General features: G+C 36.5%; 1 protein-coding gene across 2 annotated transcripts in view; it reads left to right on the top strand.

The window, feature by feature from the left end:
- SKAP2 (src kinase associated phosphoprotein 2) overlaps positions 1-22334 on the top strand; it is a 171630-nt gene that overhangs the window by 13299 nt on the left and 135997 nt on the right. For both annotated transcript variants that reach the window (XM_019958861.2, XM_019958860.2), the window contains exon 4: positions 4312-4419. In XM_019958861.2, the coding sequence (XP_019814420.2) occupies positions 4312-4419 (108 nt within the window). The remainder of the gene's footprint in view (positions 1-4311; positions 4420-22334) is intronic.

Below are 22334 nucleotides of genomic sequence, written 5' to 3' on the forward strand. Positions count from 1 at the left end.
ACTAAAAACTCATTTTCTCCTTTAAAATGGTTTTCCTTAAATTAAAATTATTTAGTGGATTTTGTCCTAAAACTCCACTGATGTTGAGTATGAATAGATTTACTGAGAAAGCAACTTTCTTTGACCTCATTGGTGATATTAAGTTTATTAATTGACTAAACTGCTTTTTTGAGTACCAAGGCGCTTAGGTAAGAAGGGACCCATTTTAGTTGTTTCTGATGGAATCCTTCAGAACAGCAGAAGAGTCATTTTGGATCGTGTTAAATTTCCTTACTTTTACCCTTCCTAACATAGTATATGTTCTGTTGAAAGTTAGCTCCCCAGTGAAATCTGCACAAGTAGCTTGCAGCTCCTCCACCCCATCTCTGGCCTTATACAAATGTGTTAAGCATATTTGAGTTTGGGGGCCTATAGCAGTAGAAGTGTATTTCAAAGGTAGGAATTTAAATGCTTGAGGAGTGGTATCCTTCCTTTAAAATTGCCTCATATTTGCATGCTATAAATTAGCCCTTGTGTGGTAGGAGAGTTGTGGAGTGAATCTTACTTGTGGTGAATCAAATCTTCCAAATTTTCAAGAATTAAACTACAGATTCCCTTAAGAAGTGACAAGTTAAATGCTTAATTATGTCTATTTATCTGTGTATTATTACTTGAGAAATTATTTTGGACACATGAACTAAGAAAATTAGAAATTAATATTTTTCATTCAAGTAATTTCCCCCACCGAGTTTGTCTTTCATTTTCTATGAAAGGGAATGGTTATCATCTGAATTTTAGATACGTTATTTGGTTTAATGTTTACCTGATTGCATCTAAAATAGGACTATATTTGCTAAAACAAGCTGTAGATTGGTTAAATCACCTTTCGTGGTGGGAGAGATCATGACTGTTCATGGGCTTTTATCTCCAGGCATTTAGGAAAACATTAATTGATCATGGACCTATATTAAAAAGAAGGGGTAATAGTGATTTGAAACCAACTATTAAAAATTTAAAAATGTTTTCCAAAGACATATGTTGCTGTGGTACGATTAAGCCTTGATTTTGCTGTGTTGTTTAACTCACCAATGAAATTATAGGATGAGAAGTCTTGGATCATTGTCCTTTAGATTGTTAACTTTGTATCGTTAATTAAACTTTTGAAAGTTGTGGGATAAATCAAATGCTTTTCTAGGGAAACAAGAAACAGTATTAATGAGCAACAACCCTATAATTATCCTTCTGAGTACATAACAGGGACACATTCATGTCTTTTCTTTGCGCAATAACTTTTACAAAGAAGTATTTTTAAACTGATCATTAATTTTATGACCATAGAAATGAGATGCAAAATTTATGCTGTTGTCATTGGCACAGGCTCAAGGCACCACTGACATTATGTGTGATTGTAATAGAATGGCTGCCAACTAATGATTCTGTAGACATTTCATTTGAGCAAGCTTTTCTTTTAGATGTCTGATTAGCTGTAATGCTTTCAATTATGTCTGTAAATTGTGTTGGATACGTTTACCTGATGCTCATTGTTGCTTTGGAGTTCAGTTTTCTATTACACAAACACAAGTTGAACATTTTCCTTTTAATTTATCGAAGTCTTTGTAGGTATAGCTGCAAGTACTCAGCCCCTGGGGAGAAAAAATGCTTTGTACTACTCAACAGCGACCCCTGTGTTCAATTAAGGCCCCTTATAATATAGCTGGTCTTTGTTGAGTTGAAAAAAATTAGAGTCAGGGAAAAGGGGTAAATCATCACTGGAAGAACAGTAACATGAAGACCATTTTGAAAATGATGTATTTTTTCAACTGCATGCAAGTTAAAAAGGGAATAACCCTGTACAGATACCACAGAGATTCATCTTCTTTACTTTCTGAATGAAATTCAAGGGAAGCTTAAAAAAGGGAGGAAGGGGGCTGGGAGGGAAGAAATAAGGCCAATAGCAGTATGTAATGTATTTTTGTCTTAGATAAATATAAATGTCATAGTAATTAAAAAAACCAACCTATGAAATGAACTGCAGTTCTTAGAATGGGGAAATTGAAGATAATTTCACTTTACAATCCAAAAACTGTTCTTTTTTTTTTTTAAAAAAAAACACAAAAACAAAAATAAAGCCCACAGAGGTCTTTAACATGTCAGTGACTAATTTGTGTAGAATATTCTTCCCTTATATTAAATATTATTGTATTTATAGCTTTAATAGTGATCTTTTTGCTGTGTATGTGTACATACATGGATATATACACAAAATATACAATGGATATCATCCAAGGATAATAAACTAATTCTGATTTTTTAAAATGTAAAATTGTTTTTATTTCCACATAGAATTTAATAGATTTAAGCTTGAACATCTGAATTTTTAAAAAGATTCTTTCCATGAATCATTAGCTTTATTGTCATATTTATATATTCTTAATAGTGTAATGTGCTAACTGCTAAGTTATGGTGATGTGGTTGAAATGTCCTAATACTTTTTTCACAGCAAGATTTATAGTTTATGATATGAAATACCTTAGAAAATTTATAACATAAAAATTCTTACTTTGTTAGGAATAGAAGGATATGCTAACAATCTTGAACAGTTGAGAATTTTGTGATCTTTACCACTGTGTATTCCATGAGCTATCATTTCACGTTCAAATATATTTTTACTAGAATTTTATGAGGTTCTGTCTTACCTCATATTTTAAATCAGACCACTCTTCATTCCATAAGAGAAATATATTATAAAGGATCACTGAGTGTTCTGAGAAGTACTTTGATCATCTTGAAAGAAAGAAATTAAGATCTGAAGAAGGAGCAGTGTTTGTATATGTTTCTTGGAATTTTAATTGGGGAAGAAGCATCACCATGTATGGTGCACGTAATGGTGTAATCATTAAGGACAATAAGGTAGTCATCTCTATAGTCTGCTCTTATTGTCTTGGTGGGAGATGTCCTTATCTTTACTTTCAGGGTAGGGATGATAAATGTTGATTAAATGTCAGACTTTTAAGAAAATAGATACGAATATTTATTTTTATTATTTTGAAAGTATTGTCTTGAAAGAGGCTATTTTCTCTACCAAAATATGGTGAAAGTAGGGTGCAACCCATCAGAAGAATGTCGGAGAATACAGACATCATTTTGGAGAGCCCAGTAGCTTTAATCTGGATCTGCCCAGCAACTGTGATCTAAAAAGTGGTACTGTAGGCAGTTGAGGGTTCCTATGGAGATTTTTCACTATGGTTTTTAGGTAATACCTGAGGTGGCTGGTTTTCTCTTGAATTTCTAACAAGTAGCTTGAATTGTTAACAAATCATTGATATGGTATTAAGCATACCTTTTTCTTTCTTGTTGAATATGGATGAAGAATGAGTGGTTAGGTATGGCTAGTATATAGTAAATGTTTGAATCACTCTTTTAAAAAATTATTCTAAATGAGTATATGGAAAAACCCACACCACAAGATTTTATTGTGGAGATTAAATGACTTCACCCAATCAGCCTAAGGTTTGGAAATCATCTAGAAACCTAGCTAGAATATAAAAAAATAGCATATCACTGAATGAAAAATTGAAAGTGTCTAGTTTGTAAATCACCTGGTCTGAATTTAAAGGTTTATATGGATTTTAAAGCAGTTTTTCTGTAAAAGATTCCTGCTCTTAAAAATGCAAGTGAGTATCTTTAATCTGTTCAAATGTAATTGTGTGATTTTTACTGAAAATGTAAAATGTTCATATGGTTTTGATTTATCAATTTCTCATCATCATTTTTCCAGTTATTGAGTAGGTAAGTGGAATTAACTGAATTATTTTTTCTTGTGCTTGCCATGCTTTTTTTGGTTGCTGTTATTGTTATTTTGGTTTTGTTTGTTTTGGATACACACCATGTTTTAACCTGCTTCTAGTATTTGATATTCATTTTTGTAGAGACCATAATAATTTTGTAACTTGTACCCTTTTGTAACAGAAAGAAGCAGTTGTATACTGACTTTCAAAAACTATTACTTTTATCTAAATTACAACAGATATACATTAAAATAGGATCTGTTTTTATCTAGTTCAAAAAGTTTTCTTTGTTCTTCCATGAAAGTGACTGAATTTAATAGTACCATTTACCTCTTTGACAAAGTAACACTCTTTAAAGATGGCTAAATTATAAAAGACTTTTCCCTGATTCTTTTCTGTTTGTTTTTTAAATAGTAATTTTAAATTTACTTTTTATTTTATATTCGGGTATAGTTGATTTACAATGTTATGTCAGTTTCAGGTATACAGCAGAGTGGTTCAGTTATAATGTGCATCCATTCTTTTATCTCTCATTGTTTCATAGGTGATGCAGAAGATGGAGAAGAATACGATGACCCTTTTGCTGGGCCTCCAGACACTATTTCATTAGCCTCAGAAAGATATGATAAAGATGATGAAGCTCCCTCTGATGGTATGTTACATTTTCCCATAGACTATACCTCTTGACACTTCTAACACAGAACAATGCAATATGTAAAGGTGGTGATCTTGTCAGAAAGCAGATAAACACAGACGCTGCGGTTAACTTACCTTTACCAGGACCTTTTAAGGAACAGAAGAGCTCTCTCTAGTGGTTTTCCTAAGTATGTAGTTCCTTCTTCTAGAAAATTTTCTTTACTTGAATTTTGAGGAGAGTACTTGTATCATATCATCATATAAATATTATTAGTATACTTGTTGGTTAATTTAATATTATCAGATTCTTGCTTAATTTTATTGGGCTGCTTAATGGCTTGTTGTATTATTTATTTTATAAATAATGAAAAAGATTTTTGATCTCTTTTTTCCTGAAAACTTCATACAAAATGAGTTCATAAAATATTAAATTAATTATTCCTACATTGCCTTCTCTCATTGAGACAAGTTTTCATCGAATGCTTCTTTTATATACATTTTCATTTTTCTAATTATCATCTAAAAATATCCCATATTATACAGTAATATTACAGTATTTTGTATTAATTGAAATGGTAATACAATTGATTCTTTATCTCTTAGTAATTTTTAAAAACTTCCAAAGTTATGAAACTTGTTTTTACCATAGCATGTACTTTGTTGTGCCACCCAGTCGAGTGTATCTGAACTATAGAGACCTATGAGGGTGATATATAGTTACAAATTAAGAATGCATATTGATAAATTACCCATGCATATTAATTTGTGGCACTCAAAGTTTCACATAGACATAGAAATGAATAATGCCTTCTGCCACTATATGATGATCAAACTGTGCAGTTCCATCTCTAAATACAATTGCTGAATGAAAATATGCTTCCTGCAACAGAGCACTCCACATTTTATGTTATCCAGATTATTCCCTTTGGAAACATAAATTGCTTTTATGAGGTATAAAATTATGTCTATTGCAGAACAGGGATAAGTCAAGTACATGCATAAGTGATAAACATTCTAACCACTGATTCAGAACAACACAATCTTTTTTTTATATTCAGAACTTTGTACAATGTGTAGCAACAATAATCATATCCATTTTGTGTCAAATTTTACATTTTGGCAAACATTTAATATCTGTTTTTAAAAGGAAAGAATTTCTCTTATAGGTTCTATTTTTTTTAAATGCATATTTCTCTTCAGTTACACTTAGTATATGAAACAGAGCATTACCCTTTCTAACGTATCTTCAAAAGCATTTCTATTAGAAAATGTTTTATCATTGATGAAGTAATATTTTCAGGCAAAACAATGAATTATTGTTTGAGTTGAACTATTTTTCAGACACATTACAATGGTTTGTTTTGCTTGTCTGTAAAATGTAAGTATACAGAAATGAGTTTGTTTGTATGTATACATATATGAAGAATATTTATCTTATGAAAATATATATATATACACACATACAAATATATTCATAGACTATATATGCTCAGGCTTTCTCAAAATAGCATAAATATTTTGATGTACAAGAGAGTATTATGTACCTTCTTGAAAAAATAACAACCTTAGAAATCCAACAATTAAATATCTGTGAGAGCCAGTGATTTGTTAGGAAAAGTGAATTGCTATTGTATAGTGCATTTACATGATTATTTTTTTAATGGGTAAATAATTTATCATATGTTTGTTTTCATAACCAGATATACAGGAAATATATTAATAGCACAAGAAGATTTACTGTTAAAGCATTGTCAATATTTGAATATTGTTTAATAAATTATGTTTATGTGTAACATTTAAATTTTAGCTTGTTAAATATTGCATTTTCATCAGTGTTTATATAAGCAATTCCTAGATTGAAATTTTAACTTCTAGTATTATTCATTTTTGGTATATAAACAGTCCTAGTTTTGATAATTTTATATTTTCTCCTAAGAATGTTATAAGTTAATTTTAAAACTACTACTTGAACTTTTAATTTCCACTCTAAAATATTATCTAATCATATTAGTTTTTTCTCCCTGCAACTTAGATTTTATATGTGTTCTCTTTCCTTTGCTGAATAAATTTTCCTTCATTGTGTGACCTTAGTCTAATGATATATTAATTATAAAATGATAATACATTTAACAATAAGTGTAACTAAATTAGCATGGGTCACCAAAAGGCCTTTTGTCAAATCAGATTGTTGTTTTGTCCTTTTGACTTTTACCTTATGGTAGGCACTAAACAAAGTATCTCAACTTTGATGGATTATAAACTCCAAACATGATATGTATTTTTCATAATGCTAATGTAATTTTCAAGGTACTGAAAAGGTCAAACCTGCACATCTCTGTGCATTCTAAGTCTGTCTTTTCCTTTAATATTTCTTTTTCTCTGTTCCTCTGGTTCAAAAGTTCAGTCAGTTCCCAAATGGCTACCTAATTTTCCAGTTATTCCCTCAAGCCATATGTGTTTTGGTTTCTTTATGGTTTATTAGGTACTGTAGGAAAGTAGCATAAGTTATATCTTCTAATGAAATTCAAGCACACTTCAGTGATGCTTCGACTTGATTGCTGGTAGCAATTAAATCACAGCCAAGGAGAATAATGCATATTCTCACAAGGTCCAGACGCCCTATAGAAATTGAAAGGGAATGAAAACAGAAAACAAAAACAAAGTCTTCAAACCCTGCCAGACACACTGTTTCCAGCCTGCCTTTTTTTTTTTTATTGGCCAACTGCCTGATTGATAGCAAAATCATAACTTGCTGCATGCTAACAGGCAGAGTTCACTTGTAGGTTATTGTGAACTGATAAAGGGTTAGATGGAGTTTTGATTTTCGCATTGGACCTTGGTACACTAGATTAATGGAATTTCAATGAGCGACTAGAGTAGCCACAGCTTTGTCAGAGAAACAAATGGAGATTCTATAGTCATGTCTACTCATTAATACTAGTTGCCTGAAAGGTGTGCTGCTTCTCTATACAAAAGAGTTGATATAATTGATTTTCGAATGGTTCTTTGAAAAAAAAGTACCTTATTGATGAGCAGAATTGTAACATAAATGGTGACAGATTTTCGTAAAGCTTGTAGCTTAAAAATATTGTACTTTGTAATTTTTCTTCTCTCTCTTTAGAAACACTTTTTATTTTTTGAGGGAAATACATTTCATAAATGATTTCATGGCTGCTGTTAGTTTCATTTTGATTTGGTAACATAAAAATTATGTTTATTAGAAATTTCATTTTATTGACTTTATGCTGTTATTTTTTCTGAAAAACTTAAATCATAATGATTTCTAGGCTTTTGTAGGTCACTGTTAGTTTAATGCTATCATATGGCTGGGTATATTGAAGTGTTAATAGAAATGATGCATGTCAGTAATCTTATAAAATTAGAGATAATGAAACTTAAGACCTTAGAATATCCCTTATCATACATGTTAAAGTGTTTGTTTAGGCAGTAAAATAGTAGATGCAGGGTAGCTTTTAGATACCATATAATGACTTGGGTTTCTGTTTTTCTATTCTGAAACCATTTTTCATTCATTTCCATTATTTGTGAAAGAAAGCTTCTAACTGTGTAGCGTGGAAAGTCCCTAAGGTGGAGTGAAAGGATTCAGTGAGCTAGAAGACGTGTATTGGCTAGCCCATCGATGTTAGGTCGAAGAATCCCAGTGGACATTTGTTACAAATCTGATTCAGTCCTAGACCATAATCACTTTGTGGATAGAATCTGGAACCTCTAGGGCGGGCATATAGAAAGAGACAAAATGAAGCTTAAGATAGAAAATAGTCATTCATTGTCCTGGTATTTTCTTAACTAAAAATTCCCAAGTAATAGAGGTTACTAAAAACTGTGGACATTATAAGAACATAGGTTTGTATGAAAAAATACTTGTTTAGGTATGCAACTGTTTCAAAAGTTTGGGATTAAGAAAAAAGGCTATGCTGTTTTGATCATCATTTATAATAGTAGAATATGTTTTCTCATTTTTTGGTATAGTTTTTCTTAAAGAAAAATTAGTATATGAAAATTTGAATTTATAAAGCATATAAATCATTTATTCCAAAGGATTGCTTTGATTATCTCTATGATGCCTATAAATAATGAACTCTCATAATGCATCTACAGCCAGCTTAGATGTGTACACTCCATGTGCACAATCTAGATTTAGTGTGTCAGTTTTTACACATTATACACCATCTTTTGAGGAAGATTTTTTTTTATCTAAAGTGTAGGTGTAGCACTAGTCAGGTCTTATAAAAGCCAAGCAATAGATGTGTTGTTTTTCTCTGTGTTCCAATAGAATGTAGGTAATGTTTAAAACCAGGAAAAGCAAGGTTCTTTTCTATGGCCAAGAAGCCTGTGGGCTTCTGCCCAACCAGGGATGGAATCCATACCCCCTTCAGTGGGAGTGCAGTTTTAACCACTGGACCACCAACGAAGTCCAACAAGTTTCTTTCAGTAACTGGCCATTTAGGGTAAATGTTTTCCAACTACAGTGTCATGTGGTTTTTGATAATAAAAATCATACTATGTAATTTAATCTAAATTCTGAGAATTTAGATTAATTTGCAACTTAGACATTTCTTTGTATACATAACTTCTTGTTGCACTTGTGCTTTTATTTTTTACTTTTTTTTTTTACACTTGTATTTATTTATCTGTTTCTGGCTGTGCTGAGTCTTCATTGCTGCTCTCTAGTTGTGGTACATGGGCTTCTCCTTGCATGCTGTTCTCTTGTTGTGGAGCATGGGCTCTCGGGCACGAAGGCTTCAGTAGTTGTGGCCAGTGGGCTTAGCTGCTCCTTGGCATGCGGGATCTTCCTGAATTAAACTCATGTCTCCTGCGCTGTCAGGTGGATTCTTTACCAGTGAGCCACCAGAGAAGCCCTGGTGGTTCTTTCAATATACCATTTGCTAGCTTGTGTTATAGTAGTATAAGAACAATGATTATTTTAGTCCTCTGTAATATGTATAGTCTAGCTTCAAGTACTTTGGTAGAAGTGAGGGGTTATAGTTTGGGGAAATGATAAAAAGTAGAAAACATACTTTTACACTCAATGTTGTGTGTTTGGAGATATAAAGTATTGTTGTTCGGTCACTCAGTTGTGTCTGACTCTTTGTGACCCCATGGACTGTAGCATGCCAGGCTACCCTGTCCTTTACCGTCTCCTGGAGCTTGCTCAAATTCATGTCCATTGAGTCGGTAATGCCATACAACTATCTCATCCTCTGTCATCCCCTTCTCTTCTTGCCTTCAGTCTTTCCCAGTATCAGGGTCTTTTCCAATGAGTTGGCTCTTTGCATCAGGTGGGCAAAGTATTGGAGCTTCAGCTTCGGCATCAGTCCTTCCAATGAATATTCAGGACTGATTTCCTTTAGGATGGACTGGTTGGATCTCCTTGCTGTCCAAGGGACTCTCAAGAGTCTTCTCCAACACCACAGTTCAAAAGCATCAATGATTCAGCACTTAGTCTTCTTTATGGTCCAACTCTCACATCCATATATAGCTACTGGAAAAACCATAGCTTTGACTATGTTGGCAAAGTGATGTCTCTGATTTTTAATATGCTGTCTAGGTTTGTCATAGCTTTTCTGCCAAGGAGCAAGTGTCTTTTACTTTCATGGCTGCAGTCACCATCTGCAGTGATTCTGGAACCCAAGAAAATAAAGTCTGTCACTCTTTGCATTGTTTCCCCATCTTTTTGCCATGAAGTGAGAACCGTCTGCCATAATCTTTGTTTTTTCAATATTCAGTTTTAAGCCAGTTTTTTCACTCTCTTCTTTTACCTTCATCAAGAGGCTCTTTGGTTCCTCTTCACTTTCTGCTATAAGGGTTGTGTGGTGTCATCTGCATATCTGAGGTTGTTGATATTTCTCCCGGCAATCTTGGTTCTGGCTTGCCCGGCATTTCACATGATGTACTCTGCATATAACTTAAATAAATAGGCTAACAACATACAGCCTTGATATACTCCTTTCCCAATTTTGAACCAGTCTGTTGTTCCATGTCTGGTTCTAACTGTTGCTTCTTGACCTGTCTACAGGTTTCACAGGAGGCAGGTAAGGTTGCCTGGTATTCCCAGCTCTTTAAGAATTTCCCCCAGTTTGTTGTGATCCACACAGTCAAAGGCTTTATCGTAGTCAATTAAACAGAAGTAAATGTTCTGAAATTCTCTTGCTTTTTCTGTGATCCAAAGTGAAAGAAAGTGAAAGTGAAGTTGCTCAGTTGTGTCTGACTCTTTGTGACCCCATGGACTGTAGCCTACCAGGCTCCTCTGTCCATAGGATTTTCCAGGCAAGAGTACTGGAGTGGGTTGCCATTTCCTTCTCCACGAGATCTTCCAGACCCAGGGATTGAACCCAAGTCTCCCGCATTGTAGGCAGACGCTTTACCATCTGAGCTACCAGAGAAGCCCGCATTGCCAATCCCTTCTCCAGGAGACCTTTCCGACCCAGGGATTGAACCTGGGTCTCCTGCATTGTAGGCAGACGCTTTACTGTTTGAGCCACCAGGGAAGTTAAAAGGCGTTAGCAATTTGATCTCTGGTTCCTCTGCCTTTTCTTTCTTTCTTTTTTTTTTTTTTTTATTTTTTTTTTTTTGGTTTTCTTTTTTAAATTTTATTTTATTTTTAAACTTTACATAATTGTATTAGTTTTGCCAAATATCAAAATGAATCCACCACAGGTATACATGTGTTCCCCATCCTGAACCCTCCTCCCTCCTCCCTCCCCATACCATCCCTCTGGGTCGTCCCAGTGCACTAGCCCCAAGCATCCAGTATCGTGTATCGAACCTGGACTGGCAACTTGTTTCTTACATGATATTTTACATGTTCCTCTGCCTTTTCTAAATCCAGTTTGAACGTCTGGGAGTTCTCGGTTCACACACTGTTGAAGCCTAGCTTGGAGAATTTTGAGCATTACTTTGCTAGCACGTGAAATGAGTGCAATTGTATGGTAGTTTGAACATTCTTTGGCACTGCCCTTCTTTGGGATTGGAATGAAAACTGACCTTTTCCAGTCCTGTGGCCACTGCTGAGTTTTCCAAATTTGCTGGCATATTGAGTGCAGCACTATAACAGCATCATCTTTTGGAATTTGAATATGTAAGGTATACACAGCTGTAAAATATTTTTATGATACAAATACATATATGAATAAAATAAAAACACAGAACCATTGAGAATCATCTTTTTAATTTTTATGCCATTGAATGAGAAAATACGTCACTATAAAACAAAGTAGGCAAATAAGACTATAATGAAGTGGGCTATTTAAGAAATATTGCAAAAATAATAAAACTCAACATTATAAAAAATTATACATCTTTAATACAGTATATTAGTGGTTTATGTACACAATTCATGAAGAAAGGAATAGGAGACCTTGGCAGGACAATGGGGAATTCAAAGATGAAGAAAATAAAGTTCTAGTTTCAAAAGACTTCTAATGTAGTTAGAAGAAGAAGATGGCCACCTAAAATAAGGCAATTAGCAATGTAAGTTCTAACAAGTAGTCAGTTCAGTCACTCAGTCATGTCTGACTGTTTGTGACCCCCCATGGACTACAGCATGCCAGGTTTCCCTGTCCATCACCAACTCCTGAAGCTTGCTCAAACTGAAGTCTATCGAGTTGGTGATGCCATCCAACCATCTCATCCTCTGTCATCCCCTTCTCCTCCTGCCTTCAAACTTTCCCAGCATCAGGGTCTTTCTTTTCTAATGAGTCAGTTCTTTGCATCAGGTGGCCAAAATATTGGAGTTTCAGCTTCAGCGTCAGTCCTTCCAAAGAATGTTCAGGACTGATTCCCTTTAGGATTGACTGGTTTTATCTCCTTGCAGTCCAAGGGACTCTCAAGAGTCTTCTCCAGCACCACAGTTCAAAAGCATCAATTCTTCAGTGCTCAGTTTTCTTTATAGTCCAACTCTCACATCCATACATGACTATTAGAAAAACCATAGCTTTGGTTAGATGGGCCTTTGTTGGCAAAGTAATGTCTCTGCTTTTTAACATGCTACATTGGTCATCTCTTTCTTCCAAGGAGGACTTCCCTGGTGGCTCAGATGGTAAAACATCTGCCTACAATGCGGGAGACCCAGGTTCCATCCCTGGGTCAGGAAGATCCTCTGGAGAAGGAAATGGCAACCCACTCCAGTACTCTTGCCTGGAATATCCCATGGATGGAGAAGCATGGTAGGCTACAGACCATGCGGTTGCAAAGAGTCGGACATGACTGAGCCACTTCATTGGGTAGCCTTTCCTTTCTCTAGGGGATCTTGCCAACCCAGGGATCAAACCCAGGTCTCTCACATTGCAGGCAGATTCTTTACCAGCAAAGCCACAAGAGAAGCCCAAGAATACTGGAGTGGGTAGCCTATCCCTTCTCCAGGGGATCTTCCTGACCCAGGAATTGAACTGGGGGTCTCCTGTATTGCAGGCGGATTCTTTACCAACTGAGCTATCATTGAAGCCCCACTTCTTCACTTTCTTCCAAGGAGCAAGCATCTTTTAATTTCATGGCTGCAGTCACCATCTGCAGTGATTTTGGAACCCCTAAAAACCAAGTCTCTCACCATTTCCATTGTTTCTCCATCTATTTGCCATGAAGTGATGGGACCTGATGCCATGATCTTAGTTTTTCAAATGTTGAGCTTTAAGCCAACTTTTTCAATCTCCTCTTTCACTTTCATCAAGAGGCTCTTTAGTTCTTTTTTGCTTTCTGACATAAGGGTGGTGTCATCTGCGTATCTGAGGTTATTGATATTTCTCCCGGCAGTCTTGATTCCAGCTTGTGCTTTGTCCAGCCTGGCATTTCACATGATGTGCTCTGCATGTAAGTTAAATAAACAGGGTGACAATATACAGCCTTGGCATACTCCTTTCCCAATTTGGAACCAGTCTGTTCCATGTCCGGTTCTAACTGTTGCTTCTTGTCCTGCATACAGATTTCTCAGGAGGCAGGTAAGGTGGTCTGGTATTCCCATCTCTTTAAGAATCTTTAAGTTCTAACAAGGCAGATTCCAAAAGTGGTAACTAGTATGTGTTAAAATATCTATTTGATCTGGTCTATGCCAGGGCAAATAGTTGGTTTCATTGATTTTCTGCCCTTATTTGTTGATTGAATCGGTTATATGTTTTGGCATCATGTTGAATAAAACAAAACAAACTTTATGCCTTTATTTAGAGAGGTTGTGGAGTCAATTGTAAACTGAGGACTTATTTTTTCTCTTTTAAGTGAGCTTTACATGGTTCCTAAAGTTTGCTAGAGAGAAAGTGGGAGAACATTCAGAGGATAAGTCCAAAAACCAGGTTTTCGTACTCACTGATAATAATTTTGTTGTCAAGATGAAGTCACTCAGCCTCTTTGGCTTTTTATTTTCTGAGTTGTGAAATGAAGAGTTTGGACTAGGTGATTATTTAGAAGTTCCCTGAATCTCCAAATGCTTGTGTCCACATTTCAGAATTGGTAAATGTAATGGTGGCACAGAGATGATTTCCTTGAGGAGGTAATAACCAGAAGTGATGTTGAATAGGAAGGAGTGGAGGGGGTCTTAGAGGTAAGCAAATGGTGGGCAGTAAAAGCCGAGTAACAAATTAAGGAGTTCACCTTTGATAGTCCTGAATTAAGAGAGGCCTGAAGCAATAGACTGATGTAATGAGTGCATATTTGAGGGAGATTGTCCTGGCAGTTAATTGTTGGATGGATTAAAGCAAAGAGACCATCTCATGGAGGTAGCAAGCTTAATGCTTTGCTATTGGATTGGCCAAAAAGTTCGTTTGGGTTTTTCTATAAGCTGTTAACATTATTTTTAACCGTGACAGCGTCTCTGTGAGGTAGATATTATCACGGTTTGACTATGGAGCAAACTCAGGGATAGATTAAGTGAGGGTCACATAAGTGGCAGAACTGAAATTTGAATTCATGTCTGACTCGAATAACCAGGCTCTACTCTCAAAACCACTGTATTTAGTCTCTTTTCCTACTAAAATATTGTTGCTCTTGGTTCAGAGGGTGTTGATAAGAGCCAGGGTTAGCGTAATAGACATTGCATTGAAAAGAAAGGGTTTCTCTTAACCCCTCCCTACCCAAACAACGGACTGCAGACCAACTGCAACAGTGTCACCTGGGAGCTTGTGTGAAACGCTCAATCTCTGTCCCCACCAATACCTACTGAATCTGAATCAGCATTTAAACAACAGCTCCAGGTACCATGAAAGTTTGAGAAGCTCTTTTCTAATTGCATTGATTACATTGGCCTTTGTGTCTGGAAAGAAAGGTGAGCCATTGTACTTGGGCTGAACATGGAGATGAGTAGTAGGCATGGCAGCAAACAATCTCTAGAAGTAGGTAAAAATGTTCATTACTTCCTGCACTCTTCTGTAGTTCCTGAACTCACTGTACAGGGCCCCTTCCCAACACTACTGTCTGTGGGTAGTAGTCCAATTTCTGAGTCTGTTTCCCTGTCAAATCAAACTCTCGGTTAAGTACATTGAAAAGGCTCTGATAAATTACCCCCAGGAATGTTTGCATGTTAATAGAGGAATAGCTTAACCCAGGGGAGGTCAGTTCCCACTCACAGATCTTTAGATATCAGCACTCGGCTGTGGTAAAGATATTTTTGGCTATTGCAGAATACTGTATCTTAAAAGATTTAGGCATATAACAGACTTATTTTCCTTGGGGTGTGTGTGTGTGTGTATATATATATGTGTGTATATATATATATATATATATATATATATATATATTTGAATTTGGTCTGCAGTCTTTGTTTGGTGGAAGTTGCAATGTACAGCTTCCTCTTTTCAGTCGTGTCTCCTGTTTGCAACCTGTCCCAAAGTGTGAATTAATAATAGTTTCAACATTGAAAAGCAAAGGTTAAGACCATAGACTGACCCACTTGATTTTAGGGGAAGGCGTTTTAGCCTGGCACAGAATTCCAAAGAGAGCTCCCTTCCTCTGAGACAGATTCATTAGAGGTGACTATGCTGGTGATTGGGGTAGCATCTTTTGGAAGGAAAAGGAATTAAACCATCTTTGTGTGTTAGTCGTGGGCTTCCCTGATGGCTCAGATGGTAAAGAATCTGCCTGCAGTGCAGAAGACCTGGGTTTGATCTCTGGGTCAGGAAGATCCTTTAATTAATATTGATTGAGAAATAAATCTGGCTGGGAAAGATTGAAGACGGGAGGAGAAGGGGATGACAGAGGATGAGATGGTTGGATGGCATCACTGACTCAATGGACATGAGTTTGAGTAAACTCTGGGAGTGGTAATGGACAGGGAGGCCTGGAGTGCTACAGTCCATGGGGTTGCAAAGAGTCGGACACGACTGAGCAACTGAACTGAACTGAAGTCTGGCGCTGAACTGATTCCTTCGTGTACATTATTTCCTTTAGTTGACTTAGAACTGCCTCATGTGGGAGACATTTTCTCTATTTTGCTGTTGTGGAAACTGAGACTCAAAAAGTTTTAGGTCTCTTAACTGTCATATCCAACTTAGAAATGGCAACTTCAGCTCCTTTGATCCTTTTATGCCATGCTATTTAAAAAATTGGACTAGTTTTTTTCTACTTACAAGAGACATACATTTGGTTAAAAATAAAAGTGATTAGAAGGGTATACAATAAAAGGTAGAAGTCTCCTTTTCCACCCTGCCCAAACCCAATAGGCAGCCACTTACTAGTATTTTTTATTCCCTGGTGGCTCAGATGGTAAGGAATCTGTCTGCAGTGCAGGAGACCCATGTTCGATCCCTGAGTCAGGTAGATCCCCTGGAGACGGGAATGGCAATCCACTCCAGTGTTCTTGCCTAGTGAATTTCATGTACAGAGCAGCCTGGCGGGCCACAGTCCATGGGGTCACAAGGAGTTGGACACAACTGAGCTACTAACACACACATGCCAGTTACCATAATAACTTTGGTCACACTACTTCTAGTTCTTGTCTGGTCAACTTTGAATGTACTCCTTTCCCAATTTGGAACCAGTCTGTTGTTCCATGTCCAGTTCTAACTGTTGCTTCTTGACCTGCATGCAGATTTCTCAGGAGGCAGGTCAGGAGTTCTTGTATTCCCATCTCTTTAAGAGTTTTCCATAGTTTGTTGTGATCCATACAGTCAAAGGCTTTGGCATAGTCAATAAAGCAGAAGTACATGTTTTTCTGGAACTCTCTTGCTTTTTCAATGATCCAGTGGATGTTGGCCATTTGATCTCTGGTTCCTTTGGCCTTTCTCAATCCAGTTTGAACATCTGGAAGTTCTTGGTTCACGTACCGTTGAAGCCTGGGTTGGAGAATTTTGAGCATTACTTTACTAGTGTGTGAGATGAGTGCAGTTGGGCAGTAGTTTTAATATTTCTTTGGCCTTGCCTTTCTTTGGGATTGGGGTGAAAACTGACCTTTTCCAGTCCTATAGCCACTGCTGAGTTTTCCAAATTTGCTGGCATACTGAGTGCAGCACTTTCACAGCATCATCTTTTAGGATTTGAAATAGCTCAGCTGGAATCCCGTCACCTCCACTAGCATTGTTCATAGTGATGCTTCCTAAGGCCCACTTGACTTCACATTCCAGGATGTCTGGCTCTGAGTGAGTGTGAGTGATCATACTATCATGATTATCTGGGTCATGAAGATCTTTTTTGTACAGTTCTTCTATGTGTTCTTGCCACTTCTTCTTAATATCTTCAGCTTCTGTTAGGTCCATACCATTTCTGTCCTTTATTGAGCCCACCTTTGCATGAAATGTTCCCTTGGTAGCTCTAATTTTCTTGAAGAGATCTCTAGTCTTCCCCAGTCTGTTGTTTTCCTCTATTTCTTTGCACTGATCGCTGAAGAAGGCTTTCTTATCTCTCCTTGCTATTCTTTGGAACTCTGCATTCAGATGAGTATATCTTTCCTTTTCTTGTTCTCTGCATTTAGGGATATATCCTAGCCTACCTTTAATGTTATTGTTGCTTAGTGGATACTTTAAAAACTGTGCGAATGGCAAAAAGTAATTTTCTTCATGTGCCTTTTGCAGCTCAGTGAACTTCAAATTCTGTAGTCTTAAACATAACTTTTAAAAAAGAATTCTTGCTTTGTGTAGTTAGGTATCACTCCCCTCATTTAGCAATATCATCTATGCCTTTTAAAATGTAAATGTAATAAGTTTTATTGCCTTATACATATAAATGAATAATCACATGATGCTTCTTTCACATCAGTTTTATTTTAATGGAAGATTATTTCAGGGGACATATAGTCCAAGTAGATTATTTTGTTGATATTCTGACTTTTTTGGGCTAGATTTTGTCAGTATATAGTTACTGTGGTAGGATCTAAGGGTTACTGGGGTGATCATCTTAGAAAAATGATCACCCACACTCCCCTGTCATCCATGCTGCCACATAACATTGTTTGGGGAAGAATGGATACATGTGTATGTATGGCCGAGTCCCTTTGCTCTTCCCCTGAAACTATCACAACATTGTTTGTCAATGGGGAACACATGTAAACCTGTGGCGGATTCATTTCGGTATATGGCAAAACCAATACAATATGGTAAAGTTAAAAAAAAAAAGTTTTAAAAGAAGAAACAGAGAAATGGTCACTATTTTTAGGTTTCAAAAAAGAAAGTTGATTTGTTTCTTCTCCTTTGTATGGATGTGTGTGTGTGTGTTTTGTGTTTTTTTTTTTTTTTTCCCAATGTGTCAGTCACCAAACTTAGTAGTCTTGCCAGATAAGGAAACTAAGACATAAGGAAGCAAGGTGAATTACTTAATATCTAAGCAGTGGTATTCAATGTGTAATCTGCAGACTGGTCTGAGTCTGTGATATGTTTCTTACTGGTCTGCAAAATATAAGTACAGAAATGGAGATTAAGCACTTGGGAATGTTTATAGCATTTTGATATTCCCACATTATCCAAATATGTGATCATTATTTTTTCTAGTAATTCATAGTATGTATAAGATACATATATATCTGCTGCTGCTAAGTCGCTTCAGTCGTGTCCGACTCTGTGTGACCCTATGGACAGCAGCCCACCAGGCTCCCTTGTCCACAGGATTCTCCAGGCAAGAATACTGGAGTGGGTTGCCATTTCCTTCTCCATATACGTATATACCTACATGTATGTAGATTTTTTTTAACCTAAGTATTAATTTGTGGTGGTGTAACATTTGGGATGCGGGGGAGACTGATGATTTATCACGGTTAGAAGCATTGAACTAGAGTTAGAGAATTACAGCCATCTCAGTCTCTTTATTTCCTATCCTTCTGATTTTTAGTTACTTTTTTGAAAGCTTTATATCTTATATCTTTCTCTGTATCTTCATCCATCATCACAGTCATGTTTTAGTTTATGTATCAGGTCTATTTTCACTATGGGGAAGTTTTAGGGATTGTAATTTTACTTTTCTTGATCCACTTTTAAGCTCCAGTGTCATAATTAAATATTTAATTATATTTTCATATGAGAGTTCTGAGAGCAGTCTTCAAGTTTGGCTGTCATGAAGCAAAGATGCTGCCTCAAAGCTTTTCATTTGGACTATCTAGAGAAAATGTTAATGTAGATTGGATGCCGTCTAGTTCTTTTCCATGCTTAAAAAGCAGAAAAAGATAGTGTAATATTTAAAGACTCTCAGAAAAGTGCTCTTGTGTCATTTTATTTAAATGTCCCCCAAAGCTCCTCTTACTTTCTAATACCACCTGTAAGCCATGCTGTTTTGAATATACCCATCACTTGTTTTTTAACATCAAAGGAAGTTAATAAAAAAATATATAATATCAAAAAATAGTAAAATGTCTTACCATAGGGAAAAAGAAATACACATGTATTTCTTTCATTGAATAGAGCTTGTTATGATATTGGTATCCTGACCTTTGTCATGGGATAAATGTATGCTATAAACTTCTAATATGCTTACAGTAGGACTTCTTTGTAAAATAAAATGTGTCTTTTAAGAAATGAAGAATTGATTTTTTAAAATACAGGTAGTGAAAGAAGGTAACAATGTTATATATTTTAGGTAGAGTGCTACATGGAACAAAAGTTTAATTCAACAGATTTTACCGTTTATTTTGTTAGATTGGAGGATTATTAAGACATGTTCACTGCTTTTCAAATTAGCAGAGGAAAGAGATGTAAATACAATTTTGATTCAAGGAAGATTGGTATAATCACTACTGCAGGACATATACAGGGAGAAAGAGGATGATAAATATGGTTGGAATAAAGACAGTCTTGATAGTGGAGGTGGCATCTGAGCCAGGTCTGGGAGAATATGAAGGCTTCTGATATGTGCAACATGGAGGGAATAGCGTTTCAGATTTGTGAAACAACCTGGTAAAGGGATGTATTAGCTAGGACTCTTCCAGTGCATGGTATAGAAAAGAAACCCAGTTGAGACCAGTTTAAGCAAAAAGCAGAAAGGAGGACAGAGTTGGAGTCTTGCTTTGTACTCACCTGGACTCAGGTGAGTGTTCAAATTGCAAGAGTATCCTGCTTTCCTTCCTTTGGCTTCCTTTTAGATGGCTCCCAGCCACTAGCAGCTACTTAGACATTTTCTCCCAGCTTAGCAACCCCAGTGGAGAGATCTCGCTATAGTTGTAGCACAAGTCCTTGGCTTAGGTCATGTGCTTTCTCTAAATAATCACTTTGGTCTGGTCAAGGAAAGTGGCTGTGGGTAAAGGAATGCTAAGTCGCTTCAGTCGTGTCCGACTCTGTGTGACCCCATAGACGGCAGCCCACCAGGCTCCACCGTCCCTGGGATTCTCCAGGCAAGAATACTGGAGTGGGTTGCCATTTCCTTCTCCAATGCATGAAAGAGAAAAGTGAAAGTGAAGTCGCTCAGTCGTGTCCGACTCTTAGCGACCGCATGAACTGCAGCCCACCAGGCTCCTCTGTCCATGGATTTTCCAGGCAAGAGTACTGGAGTGGGGTGCCATTGCCCTCCCCGGGGTAAAGGAATGAAGGAGTGCTATTCCAGTAGGCCTGATCAGGGATTGGTGATCTATGGCTCATATGCCAAAACTGGCCAACTACTATTTTTATAAATAATTTTTTGTTGAAATGCGGTGACACCCATTTGTTTACTCATTGTCTATGGCCATTCTTTGCTTCAGTAGCAGCAGTAAGCAGTTAAAACAGAGACTGTATATCTCACAAAGCCCAGAATATTTACAGAAAAGGTTTGCCATCCCTGTGGAGTTGTGTACTTATGTAGAAGATCAGTACACCTACACATGAAAGTAGGCTGAGGGTTTCATGACTCGAGTTTACTCGAGTTTCCCTCCGAAAATAATTCTAGTTCTGTCCTAATACAAAGACAATTGGGTAGTTGAGGACCAACTTACTGCTTCTTTGAGCCACCAGTTGTCATATTTAACAAAGGTATTAATGTATAAAGAAAGTAGATAATTGTTGTTGTTGTTGTTTAGTTGTTCAATTGTATCCAACTATTTGCAGCCCCACAGACTGTAGCCCACACAGCTCCTCTGTCCATGGAATTCTCCAGGCAAGAATACTGGAGTGGGTAGCCATTTTCCCTTCTCCAGGGGATCTTCCCCATCCAGGGATCAAACCCAGGTCTCCTCCGTTGCAAGCAGATGCTGTATCTTCCTTTTAAAATTTAATATATCCTGGAAGTCTCTCCATATTAGTACTTTGAAAGTGAAAGTGTCATTCAGTCGTGTCTGACTCTTCGTGACCCCATGGACTGTAGCCCACCAGGTTCCTCTGTCTATGGAATTCTTCAGGCAAGCATATTGGATTGAGTAGCCATTCCCTTCTCCAGGGGATCTTCCTGACCCAGGGATAGAACCAGTGTCCCCTACTTGGCACGTGGATTCTTTACCACTGACCCACCAGGGAAGCTGTAAATAATGTATCAGAAGACAAATAAAAATTTGGCTTGTTGTGAGGGGCGGGGCGGAAAGTGGAGAAGAGGGACAGGAGTGTATACCCTTCTGGGGAGTACATGCCTGGGAAAGACCTAACTAGAGGCTTGTTGGTCACTTTGATGATAGAGGCAAGGGACAAGGGAGAGAAAGTACTCAGAGGCAGTATGGGGAAGAACCAACAGTGGATTTCATTGTTAGACCTGAGATGAATCCTGACATTTACATTCTTTTCTCAAGGCCATATAATAATGCCGTCTATAAAGATGAAGTCTGTTAAACTTGAAGGAGTATTGAGAAATTTATTCAAAGAAATGTTAAGAGAGAGTTTGAGATATGGGATAGAGATATGGAGACTCATTGATTTATTTGCCTAAACATGTTGAATGTCACGAGAAAGATAAGACTTGCCTGAGATTGTAGAAAGGGATAGATTAGGAGGCTCAGAATAGTCATCTGCCCCAAGTTTCCTCCCCGGTAAACCAGAAAAATTGTTGCTTTTTGCTTCTAAACGTACGATCTTAATTTACAGAATGTTAGAAGTCATTAATTACTTTCATTCCTTCATGTGATTATATAGATATGAGGATACATTTTTCTTGAGTTTTCTTTGCCATTCATTTGAATCCTGATATGTTCTTAGGCTTTTCTTTTCTCTTTATTATTATTTTTTTTTTTGGTTTATCTTCTAGTTTAGTAACATAATCATCATAATTTACATTTTTCTGTTGTCCTTCAGGTAGCCAAACCTAAACCACACAAAGAGGAGAAGTTGAATCTTTTCTCTTCATTTTTATTGTCTAATTATATTTCTCCTTGTAATTAAGGAACCATATTTATTAACTATGTTTTGCCTTGGCAGCCTAAACAGTGTTAAGCATTATTCAAGATAGATGAGATATCTTTCTTGTATTAGAAAACAAAATTTTGAAGGGGTTTAAAGAGGATAAAATTTGTACTTCATCGTATCAAGGATCAAAATTGTAGTGAAGTGCACTGACTATAGTATCACATGTATTTGGGATCAATCCTAGTTTGACATTTTGACTTTAGAAAAATTA

The sequence above is a fragment of the Bos indicus genome, chromosome 4 (genome assembly GCF_029378745.1).
Source record: "Bos indicus isolate NIAB-ARS_2022 breed Sahiwal x Tharparkar chromosome 4, NIAB-ARS_B.indTharparkar_mat_pri_1.0, whole genome shotgun sequence".
NCBI classification, from domain to species: domain Eukaryota; kingdom Metazoa; phylum Chordata; class Mammalia; order Artiodactyla; family Bovidae; genus Bos; species Bos indicus.